Below are 12,839 nucleotides of genomic sequence, written 5' to 3' on the forward strand. Positions count from 1 at the left end.
AACTTTTCATGGTAGACTTAGCAGATTACAGACTTAGAAACATTAGCATTAAATGAAGTATTGTGCTCAATGATCAATGCGCTATTTTAATATTTACAGCTCTGTGGACTGAACAAATTGACCCTCCCAGTTTACCTTTAAAAACATGCAAGGTGGAAGATGATCTGAGATGGTCAGGTAAGCAAACTCAATGATATGAGGCCAGTGCTTTTTCGCTTTCCTCCTCAGGATGAACTTAAGACTAGTAGATCAGTAGACAGCTTCAAGGCTGAGCATTGCCATTAGGCAAACGACACTGGGAGTCTCTGAGTGGCCACACACACCTGGCCTGTCAAACAACAGTGAACCCATCGACCCTCTGTGCACCCCATCTTGCCATTGGTGTCAGTGAGAGCTGCACCCCTCCTCCAGTTGGTGCTAACTCAGCTGCTGTCACTGTGGGGCTCATAGCATGCACCCCCAATAACAGGTTTCAGAGGCCAACACGCACAGCCCCCCTCCCAGCCCCCAGAGCTGGTATGAAGGTTGCTGGAATAAAGCCAAGTTCAGTGACAAAAGTGTGGACTCCAAATTGAGAGGGAGTGGTATAAAAAACAGCTGCCTATTCCAAACATAAAATGAGGAAAACGCCTTCTGACCTTATCTGAGTAGACATTGAAAAGGTCCACACAGACAAATTTATTTCCATTACTTTGTCTTTTGCTTCAATTAGTGTGGAATTAAGTGTCATCTCATGTCATCGCTGAGGTCTAGGAGTGCCCAATCACAGTCTAAGCATGGGGGTGTGGTGAGCTACTGCAAATTGACACAATTACTAGTTTGTCTTAACAAGTTTGGAAAAGATAGCTGAATTTGGCTTGGATAGAGGTTAGTGCCTGAAGGGCCATCTTGTGCTAACACTAAATTATTTTTAGTTTTCCCACATGGAGCTTATTTTGAGAGCTCGACATAATTGTCAAGCAAAAACAGGGCGCACTGCTTCTTTGACAGCAAAACCTCTAAGAATGACACTGGCATTCATACACCGTTTAACACAACGATGAATCACAGCCAAACCAACAGCATTGCTCTGTCGATTATCCCATTTTACAAACAAACATCTGCTATTCATTTACCTGTTCAGTGTGGAAGGGTCGGTATTTTTTTCAATTCTTCACACCTCCTCCTGGCTTCAATTTCTCAAGGGTGTTCTTTTTCTCAGCACAGACAGCACTTAAAAATGTTTAGATTGCCTTTAGGTATTGTTTCCCAGGACATTCCTCAAATAACCTACCACACTGGCACACTTCCATCTCTTTCTCTTGACTTGCTGGTCGTGTTCCGATTAGCTGAAAGTGCCTCTGTACTGAATCATCCCCCTCAGTCAGTTCTACTATCTTTTAGTCAGATGAGTCACATCTTGGTATCTGGTGTTCCGTGTAAACATATGGCAGTGAGTATACAGAATTGTTATTTATTAGTTCAATTTATCTGGAATTTTGCTTGACTAAAACTGCAGGGATGATGCATCGTCTAGGCTGGAAGACAGAAGTGTGGGCGTGAGACAATTCAAAGGATTGTTGTTGTGTCAGCTAATGAGGGGGAGAGAGACGGCTCTTTTTTTTTGGTCTGTGGAGGTGTTACTATAGAATTCCTGAGCTGCTCCGCCATAACCTAATTTTTTTAATGAAGTGGGAAGCAGGAGTATCCCCACATTTCTTTAGTTTTAGTTCTTTAGTCGTGAGACCGTGGATTGGGAACAGCCACCGTAAACAGTGCAACAGGGCACTCCTGATTTCCAGTTTGAGAAAAAGCCTGAAAAGCAGTGGTGCTTTCATGTGGAAATGGAGGCCCTGACCAATTGCGGTTCTGCTCCCACATGAAATCAGACTTTGTTTTGCTTACTTCAGCTGTGTCAGAGCTGTGGCACTGCCTGAAACTAACACATAATAGTCATAGTCGTATTTCCTTATTGCAACATGGCAGTAAACTATAAAGAAGATAGGGTTTGAATAGAGCACTGACAGCTGTAAGCTGTCACAACAGCTTGCAATTTTCTGTCCCCTGTTTTATTTTCATTGGTGACCTCTCTATACTGTGTTCCATGTTATCATTGAGTTTCTTTAGTGGTTAAAATCTTTTTGGTTGTTTTCTTCCTCTACAGTTTTGCCTTATTACATATAGAAATGGTAATAGTAGAAATATTTTAGTCCTGAGTCCTGAAGCTAAGCCTCAGCACTGTGCATAATCTTGAGGACACAGCCATGATCGAGGTGCAGTTATCCCTTTCAAAAAATGTGTGGTCTGGAATGAAAAAGAATAAGAAAATCCTGCTTGAAAGCCAACAGTCTGAGGTTAGGGCTTCTGTTTCTGCACATTTGCATCTGAAAAATTTCCATGTGTAATACATACCTATGGCATTTTGCATTAAGCTTAGAAAAACAATTCGCAGGTGAATGGCAGAGATTTGAATTCTGTTAAAGCCAATATTGCATCTTATGTTAACTAACAAATCAGTTTCTATCATAAGCAAATCGTCCAAACACAACTGCATATTAGGACAACTTTGGAGTAGTCTAGTGCTGTCCTTTTATGCCAAGCAGACCCCTTTACTACCCTGGCTCTGAGAAATCAGCTCTAGCACACAATGTTGTTAATACAACACTAATTCACCTCTGCTGCACAGAGCATTGAAATCTGACAATATCCCAAATTCTGTTCTGAGCATCCCTCCACAACACATTTGAGTTGCAATGAACAGAGATTAAGGATGCTTCCCTGTTGGAGGAAGAACGAGCTACATTCAGTGTTTTTAAGCTGGTAACATCAGGATTCTTCCAAGCCCACAGTTGTCATTTTATTCTGGGAAGCTAAATACTTCTGGGAAGTATTTAGAGAAAAGAAAACCTGTTCTAGTTTTCAGGAGCCCTGAAGGACTTAGTGGGTGAACTAGTTCCTCCCAATCAACAACAGTACAGTCCATGGGTTCTGCTTGCATGAAATCAGATACTTACTCTATACCACGGGCTCTTCACAAAACAAACAGAAGCAGAGAGAATTTTGACTGCAAAAGATCCTGTGTCGATTTTTTTTAAAAGCCGTGGAAATTGCAATGAGCCATTTGCAAAGCAAACCAAATTCTTGAGACTTAAGATGAGATATTCTAAATAGTTGTTGGCATGCAAGGGGGTTTGCGTGCACTCATCCCTCTGGAAAGAAAGCACACCCTTTTATCTTTAGAAATTCAAGTTTTACACACTCTTTATGTGTAAATGTCACCAGCAAGACAGTGGGAAAAAGTTTTATTGCTCCAGGATAAAAAAAAAATAAAAAAAAAAACAGACAAATTCTACAGAGTAAATCAAGGATTGTGTTTGGCTGCTGGGTTTGCAAGTCTTGACCTTTAAGCTTTTTGATGTTTGCTGTTCCCGGTTATATGGAACAAGATGGGGGGATGATCATTCCAAACATGAAACCTACTGTATCTAGTGCTCTCTGGCCATGATACAAAACAAGAATCTCCAACCCTGCTTCTGGAGTGTCCCAGTTCAGCAAGTCTTTTAGCTCACTATTAAATCACCTAATTTATCACTTGGTTAAGACTTGGAACAGGTGCGTTTTGATCAATGTAGAGAGTTAATAGCTCCAGTATAGTCAGGAATGGCCAGCTGTAGACCTTAAGATATTTGAACTTCCATGTCAAATGATCTCTAAACTACTTCACTGATCACATCACCTGTTTCAGCAATCAAAGCACAATTGTCACATGCACTTAGAAATGGATGATTTAAGAGTGACCCATAAAACCGGCGGGATTGTGACTCTCCAGGACTGGGGTTGGCCAGGTGTACCTTCTAACCTCATTAGTCACTGAAATGCTACACTACACTACACAGGGCGAGGCAGGGGGGAGATCTCGGGGGCGGTGTGGAGTGTTAAAACATGTCACATTTATTCTACAAAGGGAAAAACCTAGACGATTTTTTGTTGCTGATAGATGAACGAGATTAGCAGTGCTTTTTATGGGAGTACACTTTCAGAGCCTTCAATGGTTTCTCGGACCTTGATCCACGAGTATCATGCTCCAGGTGGCCTATTCATCAGACGTGTCGGCTGCTGTGACAGGACACAGAAACAGGGGTTGGATCCAAGTCTGCCTGCTGTTTTCTTGCAGTTGTGCTAGGTGGCACCACGGTGCAATGATTGCTTCCTTGGAGTCTGCATGCTTCCTCCCCGTGTGCTCATCAGATATGCCTGGAATCTGTTCCAGGCCACTCCAGTCCACGCATCTGAAGTTGCAGAATTTCACCTCAGCCTTTGACTTTGGTCTTTCGCTGGTGTAGCCCAAGTGTGCAGTATTCACAACATCTAGTCAGCGATCTCTTCTTATGAGCTGTCATCTGAGGTAAAGGGTGTGCTACCGATATTGCGAAAACTGGCACACTTGTGACAGATTTAAGAGTCAGATTTAATCTTAAACCCACCCCCCATGTATCATACATACAAGTGTTCAAATTGTAGTGAGAAAGTCGAGTTGTTGAAATTGTTTTAGAGCGCTCAGTGCCGGTGACAATAATTTCTATGAATGTAACAATTGAAAAAGCTGCATTGAACCTTTCCAGAGTATCCCTTGTTTGTTTGCATCGGCGTCTTCTCCCTCCCTCTCGTTTCTGCGAAGTTGCTTTGCGTGCTTGTATGACCGAGAGCACTGGCTGCACGGTTTCCTGTTTGAGTTCTTCCTTTATATTTATTGCAAACGTTACACAACAGCCAAACAAGTTGTCACTGTTTATAAAGCATGCTGCTCTCGGCTCACAATGCCTCTATTGATGCAGCCTGAAGAGAAAAAAACAGTGTTTCTGAGCTTCAGAACTTAATTGCTTAAAATGAGATAGACTTTGACAGTTTCTCTTATGTGTTTTTTCTCTCTCTGGTTTGGTTGTGTCGCAACCTGTAAGAGCATGTTCATTTTTTAAAAATACATTTAGCACCTTGTCTTTATAGCCTCTCCTGCGTTTTGCACTTACGTTTACCCAAATCATGTGTTTTAACCTCTGATGACTAAACAGAAATCTGCAGCTGGATTCCATTATGCTGGGCTTCCACTGCAAAAATCTCTGAGAAATCACTTATAATTCGAGTCAAAGGGCTGTGTGCTTGTCAGAGTTCCTGTTTCCTTTCAGGAGCAAAAACAGAAGAAAACAACTGCAGATTTTGAGTTATTCCATTAAAAGCACTTGTATCAAATCCCAACACTCTTGATAGTTGCAGTGTTAGACCCAGGATTAATGTCAGTAAGCCATTTCAGAAATAACACTTTGGAAAGTTCTACCAAAATATGTACAAACTTAAGGAATTGCCAAGACTCTTGTCTGATTGACTGATTGAAATGTCTGTACTTAATTTTCCGATAATTCCTTTGAACTTTTTCTTCCACATTCACTAATCCTTCTCAGAAAGTGACCTTTTTTTTAAATAAAAGCATTCAGGGATCAACCAGAATCTGCGTAGCTGATAAATCCAAAGAAAACGGTGCCGGCCTTGAACATTTTTATCCCCCAAAGAAATTGCTTTGCTCCATGAGGGTTTGGGCACCCTTTCCGCGAGTAACAGTCGGAAAAAAATGAATTCTGGCCGAGGGGAGAAACAGAGGATTTGTTTTCCTGACCCCCCCCCCCCCAAAGTTATTCTTCCAGCTCATGTTCGTTCTCTTCTCTTCCTGCGCAGGGACCTCCGACATCTTCTCCAACCCCCGGCAGTTCCCCTCACTGTCGACCCTCGCAGACCCCCGGTTCTCGGACCCCCGCATGCACTACCCGGGCTTCACCTACTCCGCCAGCCCCTCCAGCACCGGCATCGGGGGCATCAGCATGACCAGCATGTCGGCGTCCTCCCGGTACCACACGTACCTGCCTCCTCCCTATCCGGGCCCCTCTCAGAACCAGAGCGGGCCCTTCCAGACCAACTCCTCTCCCTACCACCTGTACTACGGCACGGGCTCGGGCTCCTACCAGTTCTCCATGGTCACCGCCGGTGGCGAGCGGTCCCCGACCAGAATGCTGCCCTCCTGCACCAGCGCCACGACGGGCAACAACCTCATGAATACAAACCTGACGAGCCACAGTGACGGCATCGAGGCCGACGGTAGCCATAGCAACTCCCCGACAACAATGACCACCCCAGGGAGGATGGACGAGACCGTGTGGCGGCCGTACTAGAGGAACAAGAGTTTGGAGCAGAGAAAAAAAAAAAAGAAAAGAGAGGAAAAAAAAAACTTACCGCATGTGTGACTGTACTTTGTCATTTCGCATTTTACATCTTTTTTTAGCTTTATCCATTGAAACCTGACCAAAGACTTCTGCCTTTTCGGACTCGCTGGCCGCATTCGAGCTACGCGCCTGCCAGATGTTTGAGGCTTTGTAAGAAAAACACAACAACAGCCGCCACGAGCAAGACTCTTATTTGACAGGCTCTCAGATCTCGCTTCTGAAGAATTTGCTCCTTCGAGACTCGGAGAACAAAAACAAAAAAAGGCCATGAGAAGAAAGTGTGCCTCAAGTTCAGTAAAGGAGTACGTGAAACTAAAATGTACATATTGATCGTGTGTAATGATATAACCAAAGATGATTGTTTCTTTTATTCTATGATTGAAAAGCTGGATTGTGGAAAAAAAACCACAAACCGTTTCTCACCTTCTGCCTTCAGACTAACTTTTCAATCAGGGCTACTGATCCTCTCCCTTCGCCGTTCACAGTTTTAACCCTGTAATCAGGCACAACCAGACAAGCAGAGCATCTTATGAACGGTCTTCGGTTTTAAAAAGAACACAGTTAGATTTCCCCCCAGCAAGTGCCTGAAACTTGCCTCTGGTCACTTCCAAAATGATTGGCAAGGTTTTCTGATACCTTAAAAAGAGCTGCTGTTTTTTTCTTTAAAGCGAAGCTTTGATCAGTACCATGCAATCACATCAGGGGAAATCACATTTGAGTCACGCTGGGTAGATGGAAGACAAGCTATACAAACTGCCTTGTACTTATAAACGCGATTCCCAAAGACCTTTCAGGGATCTCACTTAAGTTGTCAAGCCTGTGGTGATGTACATAATCATTGCAAAGTCTTTGGATATGTGCAATCATTAAAAAATAAGTGTTGGAGAGACACCTTTAAATTTCCAAAATATTTAACAACTCTCTAAAAAACCCTAGAAATCTATTGCTCATATCCTGTCTCTGAAAAGAATGTAGGTTGTATTATATCTTCTGAAGCAGCTTAAATTCACCGTAAAACACAACAAGAGACAAGGGCTTAGGTGTGTCACCACCCTAACTATGAGCGCCCCAACATTAAGCTTAAATCATAATGTGTGTGTGAGAGAGAGGCTGTAACGTAATTGTACAAATAGGTTTGGTAAGTTGTATTGTCCATTAAACATTTTTAATCTTCAGAGGTGTAAACAGTGCAATTTTATTTGCGCCCAAACTGGTAAAGCCAAGAACAGACATTGATATTTCTATTTAATAATTCATCTCTCAGCATTTCAATAATAATGGACAATTCTGAAATGCATGATGAATAGGTGCAGTGTTTATTTTAAAATCAGAGATGACTTCTTCTTTGATAAATTCTTAATGTTATTATTTGGGGCATTTTACTATTGTGAGCTCGATTTGTTTAAACTGGACATTTATATATATATTTTTATTTATTTGAGAAGAAATGTGCACTTAAAATGTGTTTCTGGGTCTAAGATTTTGAAGGTGTCTCTATTTGGAGATAAATTAGAATTTGGGCTACTGTAATATATTTCAGATTAATTAAAAAAAAAGAAAAAAAGTTGCTTGTTTTCCATTTCAGCTCACATGCACTAAAAATGCTGATCATTTAGCAATTAGAAAGAGCAAAACTAGAATCACAACACAAGCTCTTCCTCGGTTCAGTCAGCATAGATTAAAAAAGTAAGATTTTGCTCCTTATTTTCAGCTGAATAGCTAGAGATATGTTCCGGTAGATTGTGTGTAATTTCTTGTGATTATATGCTGGTCCAAAGTATCATTCATCACTCTGTGTTTTATCAGAATGATCCCTGAAGTTGCCAAAATATATTTTGCTTTGCACTATAATTTGCTTACAATTTTTTCTAAGCACATGTTCTCGGAAGGCAATGTCTGACATAGGTGGTGTTTAGGAAAGGATTTGATTTACTTTAGAAAGCTACACAATTATACCCCATTCCAATTTAAATCCACTTGAGACTGGTAGAGTTAAAAGGCAGCAATGAATAAAATCCTTGCACTCGGATTGAGTATTAGCTCCATGATTGCTTTAATTTTTAAAATCCATTTTTTTTCTCTTCCTTCCCAGCAACAGAATTGCACAAAATCTCTCTGGGAGTTGCACAAAGCCTTGATTGCACAGTAAATTGCCAATACTGCTGCCTTGTGTTGTGAGTGCACTATAACAAAGTCAAGTGTCTGAACCAGTACATTGCAGTTTACAGTGTTCGGTTTCAGACCATCCGGTAAGATACCTCTATACTGTAGGGGTCGCACTGCACATTCATAACACACTACAAATACCTTGCTTTCCATTTTGTGAACTAGAAACTCCTCTTGTGAAAGCCTTTCTGTGCTGATTGATAATGCTCAGAAGCTGATGGAAAAAAACAGTGGGCTGCATTCTTGATCAATGTCCCAAAGAGAGCCGTCGTGGTGTGGTATATACTGTTACGCAAAGTCTTGAGACCTTCACACCCCTGTGAGATGGGGCTGCATGTCCTGTATAACCCTTAATAATTTGAAGCCTTTCCGTCTTTCTCTTGTTCTGTTTTTTGTAATTTATTTATTTTGCGGGGGGGGAGCTGGAGGCTCACCGCCACATTAATATATATGTACAGATTCTATATGAATGATGCAGTAGCACTTATCCAGGGGTGTCGGGTTACACATTTTAAGCATTTTGTTATTGTACACATTTGCCTTTCATGAGAGAGATTTGAGCAGCGGGACAGTTGTAACACAGAAACAGGCCACGGCTGGTGGCTGTGTGTGGTTCGTAGATTTTATTGTTCTTGCTTGACTGTGTGCAGGTTGGGGTGGGGGGGGTGACAAGTTTTGTGCTGTTATGACTTGCTGCAGGCAGAGACCCAGTAGACTTAACATAATGGCTCAGTCCAATCTGAAAACGGTCGCTTTCTCGAACCCCTCTTTGAGGAGAAAAATAAAGGCCAAATTCTCTTGTTTTACTCAGGAAATACAAAGGCAGGACGTGTGGTCAGAGGTACCCTGTCCTCAATTCGACAGACAATCATGCCTGTTCTTTTCAGAGATTCGGAAACTATGCAAGCGTACTACAGCCATTCCCATCTTTGAGATATGCAAAGAGTGAAGCTTTTCCTTATTATGGATTATGAGGACGAAGCAGTGCAACAACAACGTAAATTTAAACTACATTTTAATCCCATTTCTTTTTTTCTGCCTTGAGACATGCAACATGAATGCTTTTGTGTTTGTCCTCTAGTAGAGGAAACAGAAACATTTCATAGCCTTTTATTTGGTGGAAAGCTAGATTGGCTGCAAATAATGACCAATCAGAATATATCAACTGCCTTCTCTGCAGCTGGAAATGGTTGAAAGCACAATAGATTTTTTTTCTTTTAAAGAAAGAAAACTTCCTTATCTTCATTTTGTCTGGTTTTTGCTATTACCTTATGCTAAAAGCATCAAAATCGTGTTTGTTTATTTAAATTTGTTCTATGTAAATTGCTATTTCGTCGATGTAATATACAAACTCCTGATATTAAATGCTTGTGATACATGCATTGTGTGAATGATGTAGTTTTTAAAGCAACATAATTAAAACTATTTGAGCTCATGCTGTAAGACTGCTTTTGTTTGTTTTCTCAGTCATGACATGATCATTAACATGTCTTAAATGTGTCTCTGAAGGAATAAATTGAAAGAAACCCAAACTCGTTTTCCACTTTATTTGGCTACTTCTGTGTTTAAATATATTTTCTTTCTTAGAAATAAAGTCTTGTTTTGTATTTAAGACTGGTCTGCGCTTGCTGATTCATCTAGCATACTTCAGAATTTTCCAGACTTAGCCTAAGCTTTTGCTAGGTTTCAGACAGTGGAGTATTATCTCACAATTTAAAAAAAAAAACTTGTTTCTACTGTTTCTTAAGTATTCCTTTTAAGATGTTGAGGGGGAAGGGAATGCCAGGGGCACATGATTGTAACACTTTATGCCACATAAAGCTCTCTTACTCCACAGGGATTGGTTATTCCTGTAAAACTCACGGATGTTGGATTAACTTGTGTAAAATGTGTACATATACAGTGCAACAAAAAATGTAGTGCGTCATAGCCTTGGGCACCGTGGTTTGAGAGAGACAGAAAGCCTGGATTTTAGTCATTTCTAGTCATGCAAGATCATTTTAACTTTTTTCCCCCTACTTAATGCTAATGCTGAAGAGAAGACAATACAGAACAATAGATTAGTGTCTACAACAACTGTTAAGCCTTTGTCATAAGGACAAACAAAAAAAATAAAGCTTTGCTCAGCTTTCAGCCTCAAAAGCATACCTCTCTTTTTAAGACAAAGGAGAAGCTCCATGGACAAAGTTCTCAAACTGGTTCAGTTGTGTAGGACCGTGGGCTCTTTTGGCCATGATCATAGCCTGTCAAAGAGGGGTTTCTTGCCAAGAGGAGCAACTGGGGGTAACTTCTGCAAACCTGCAGCAGAAGCAGCTTTAGTGGGGAATAGAGTTCTCCATGCAGAAGCAGTGAGAAAAGCTGGAGCAGAAGAACGCGGCTTCTTTCAAAAGCTCCTGTGGCGTACAATATTTAGAGGTCTATTCTGGTTCAGACGTGTGAGAAACACTTTGTTGCTTTCTTTTGTCTAGACTGCTCATGCGTGTTTAAATACAGACAGAATATTTCACAATTAAACCTTATTTCAAGTGCAGGTTCCTGCTGGTTATTCTCAATCCTGCACTTACTAGTTTGAGAAAATCCTTCTTCAAGAGGGTCCCTGGTTAAAGATCCATGCACACATTCGTACCCGGATTTAGAGGTGTTTGATATTGAAGAGGCTCAGCATGTTGTTCTGAGGTTCTGAGAGAGAAGAGACTTGACATTTTTATGTCCAATCCATAGTATATACTAGAATAGATTCTCATTCCTATAGAATTAATGTGAAACTGCTTTTGTAGAACACTGTTCAGGATTTCAGGACTCTATACAGTTGTTTTAGGAATGTAATAAAACGCCACATTACTTTGGATCTCTGAAAGGATTGGTCAATTCGTCCTGAAAGAAAATAAAACATGACTAGTTAGGGTCAGTATCATACTGTTTTCTGGTAAACAAGAACATTCGGCGCACAAAAGCACAAAAATTATGTTAGTCTTCTCTTCATTTGCTGCTGGGGTTTTTTTCACGAAGGAGAAAAAAAACATGAATTAAGTTTGGTTTTGTAAGAGCATAAAACAACTTCCTGTGGATTTTCCAATAAAAAAAGAAACCCCTGAGGATTGTTTAATTTAGCAACAGAAGAGACGGTCTTCCAAGCACGGAACAAGATAAACAGTTTATTGTCAGGATAAGAGCCTCGCTCAGTTTTGTTCATTATGCACATATTAAATGGCACAACAGACAGACTCAGTTAGGATGCACGTAGGGCACATTCTCTTGGGAAGGAAAGTCTTCGCATACACACCAGGATAAGGATAAGGGATTAAAAAACTAGAGGAGATGGTTCAGTAGACAGGACAGTGCACCAGTCCTAGGCTATGTGTACTGCACACAAGTAAAAAACTGCCCTTACTTTGTGACAGAATTTGCTCTGCAGTCACATGCTGGGGAGAAGTAAAAGCCTGTTTCATTAGTGACCAATGGGCTCCTTCCGGGGAAGAAGTGTTGCTGACAGGCTGGGCTGCACTTTGTCGCTTTATTCCACACAAACCAAGAAGAGAGAGGAAGAGATGCAGCTCGTAGTGGCTCTTTGGGAGGTCTTGCACTCCTGCAAGAGATTCTTCGGAGAAGTGCTGCTCCTGGGTTGAACTGGAATGTCTTGCAGTCGAATCAGCAATCAGTCCATTGTGAAACCTGTGCCCACTTCATGTGCCCTGTGCCCACTTCACATAAAAAGTGCATACAGGACTATTATACAGTTAGCCTATATAGACTCCTAAAACATGAAATCTGTACCCCAAGGGGAACTTAAATTTGGTCCACATACAAGTGCGGTGATTCTCCTGGACAATACCAGTGCCCATCAGATTTTATACCTAGGAAGGCACTGTCTGATGCACACCAGTGGAGTTAGTGCCCTCTAGTGTACAATGTATTGCCGATAGCAATACGTGCTCAATGGTCCCATTGATTCAGTATGTGTACTAACCTGAATCAGGGCACTGTGTTCACCTGACATTTGTCTAAATATAACTTTTAAGCATCCTTATATCTACCAAGGATAACTACCAACCTGTTCAAGCTCTCTGATGTATACAAATACGGATAAGCACTTTTGAAAAAAACACAAAACACTGTGCAATAGTACACAGTACTTTTTATAAGTCAAAAGGCTGAAAACAATGTAGTTTTGACCAGCAGAGGCATATGTGATCTCTGGTTTGAAAAACTTACAGTATGATCCAGTACACTGGCTGTCCAAAAGTCATCTTTGTCAAACACAGCAGAGAGATGCCTAAGCTTTCTGTGGGCAAAGCTAATGTGATCAGGCACATGACTGCCTCGGGTCAGGCAATCGCCAATCTGGGTAAATATGGAAAACTCAGAAAGCACAAGACCCGTTCCCCGACTGGGATAGACTGGCAATCTGAATGACTTTAAAAGAGA

The 12,839-nt window shown here is 41.2% G+C and overlaps 1 protein-coding gene across 4 annotated transcripts in view; it reads left to right on the plus strand.

The window, feature by feature from the left end:
- Positions 1-10,026, plus strand: part of runx3 (RUNX family transcription factor 3) — a 71,264-nt gene extending 61,238 nt beyond the window's left edge. For 3 of the 4 annotated variants that reach the window (XM_015348767.2, XM_015348765.2, XM_006631242.3), the window contains 2 exons: positions 100-177; positions 5,707-10,026. In XM_015348767.2, coding sequence (XP_015204253.1) covers positions 100-177; positions 5,707-6,197 — 569 coding nt within the window. In that variant the 3' untranslated portion in view covers positions 6,198-10,026. The remainder of the gene's footprint in view (positions 1-99; positions 178-5,706) is intronic. The other variant, XM_015348766.2, reaches the window with a different exon arrangement.
- Positions 10,027-12,839: the final 2,813 nt, after the last annotated feature.

This window comes from Lepisosteus oculatus, chromosome 11 (assembly GCF_040954835.1).
Source record: "Lepisosteus oculatus isolate fLepOcu1 chromosome 11, fLepOcu1.hap2, whole genome shotgun sequence".
Taxonomy (NCBI): domain Eukaryota; kingdom Metazoa; phylum Chordata; class Actinopteri; order Semionotiformes; family Lepisosteidae; genus Lepisosteus; species Lepisosteus oculatus.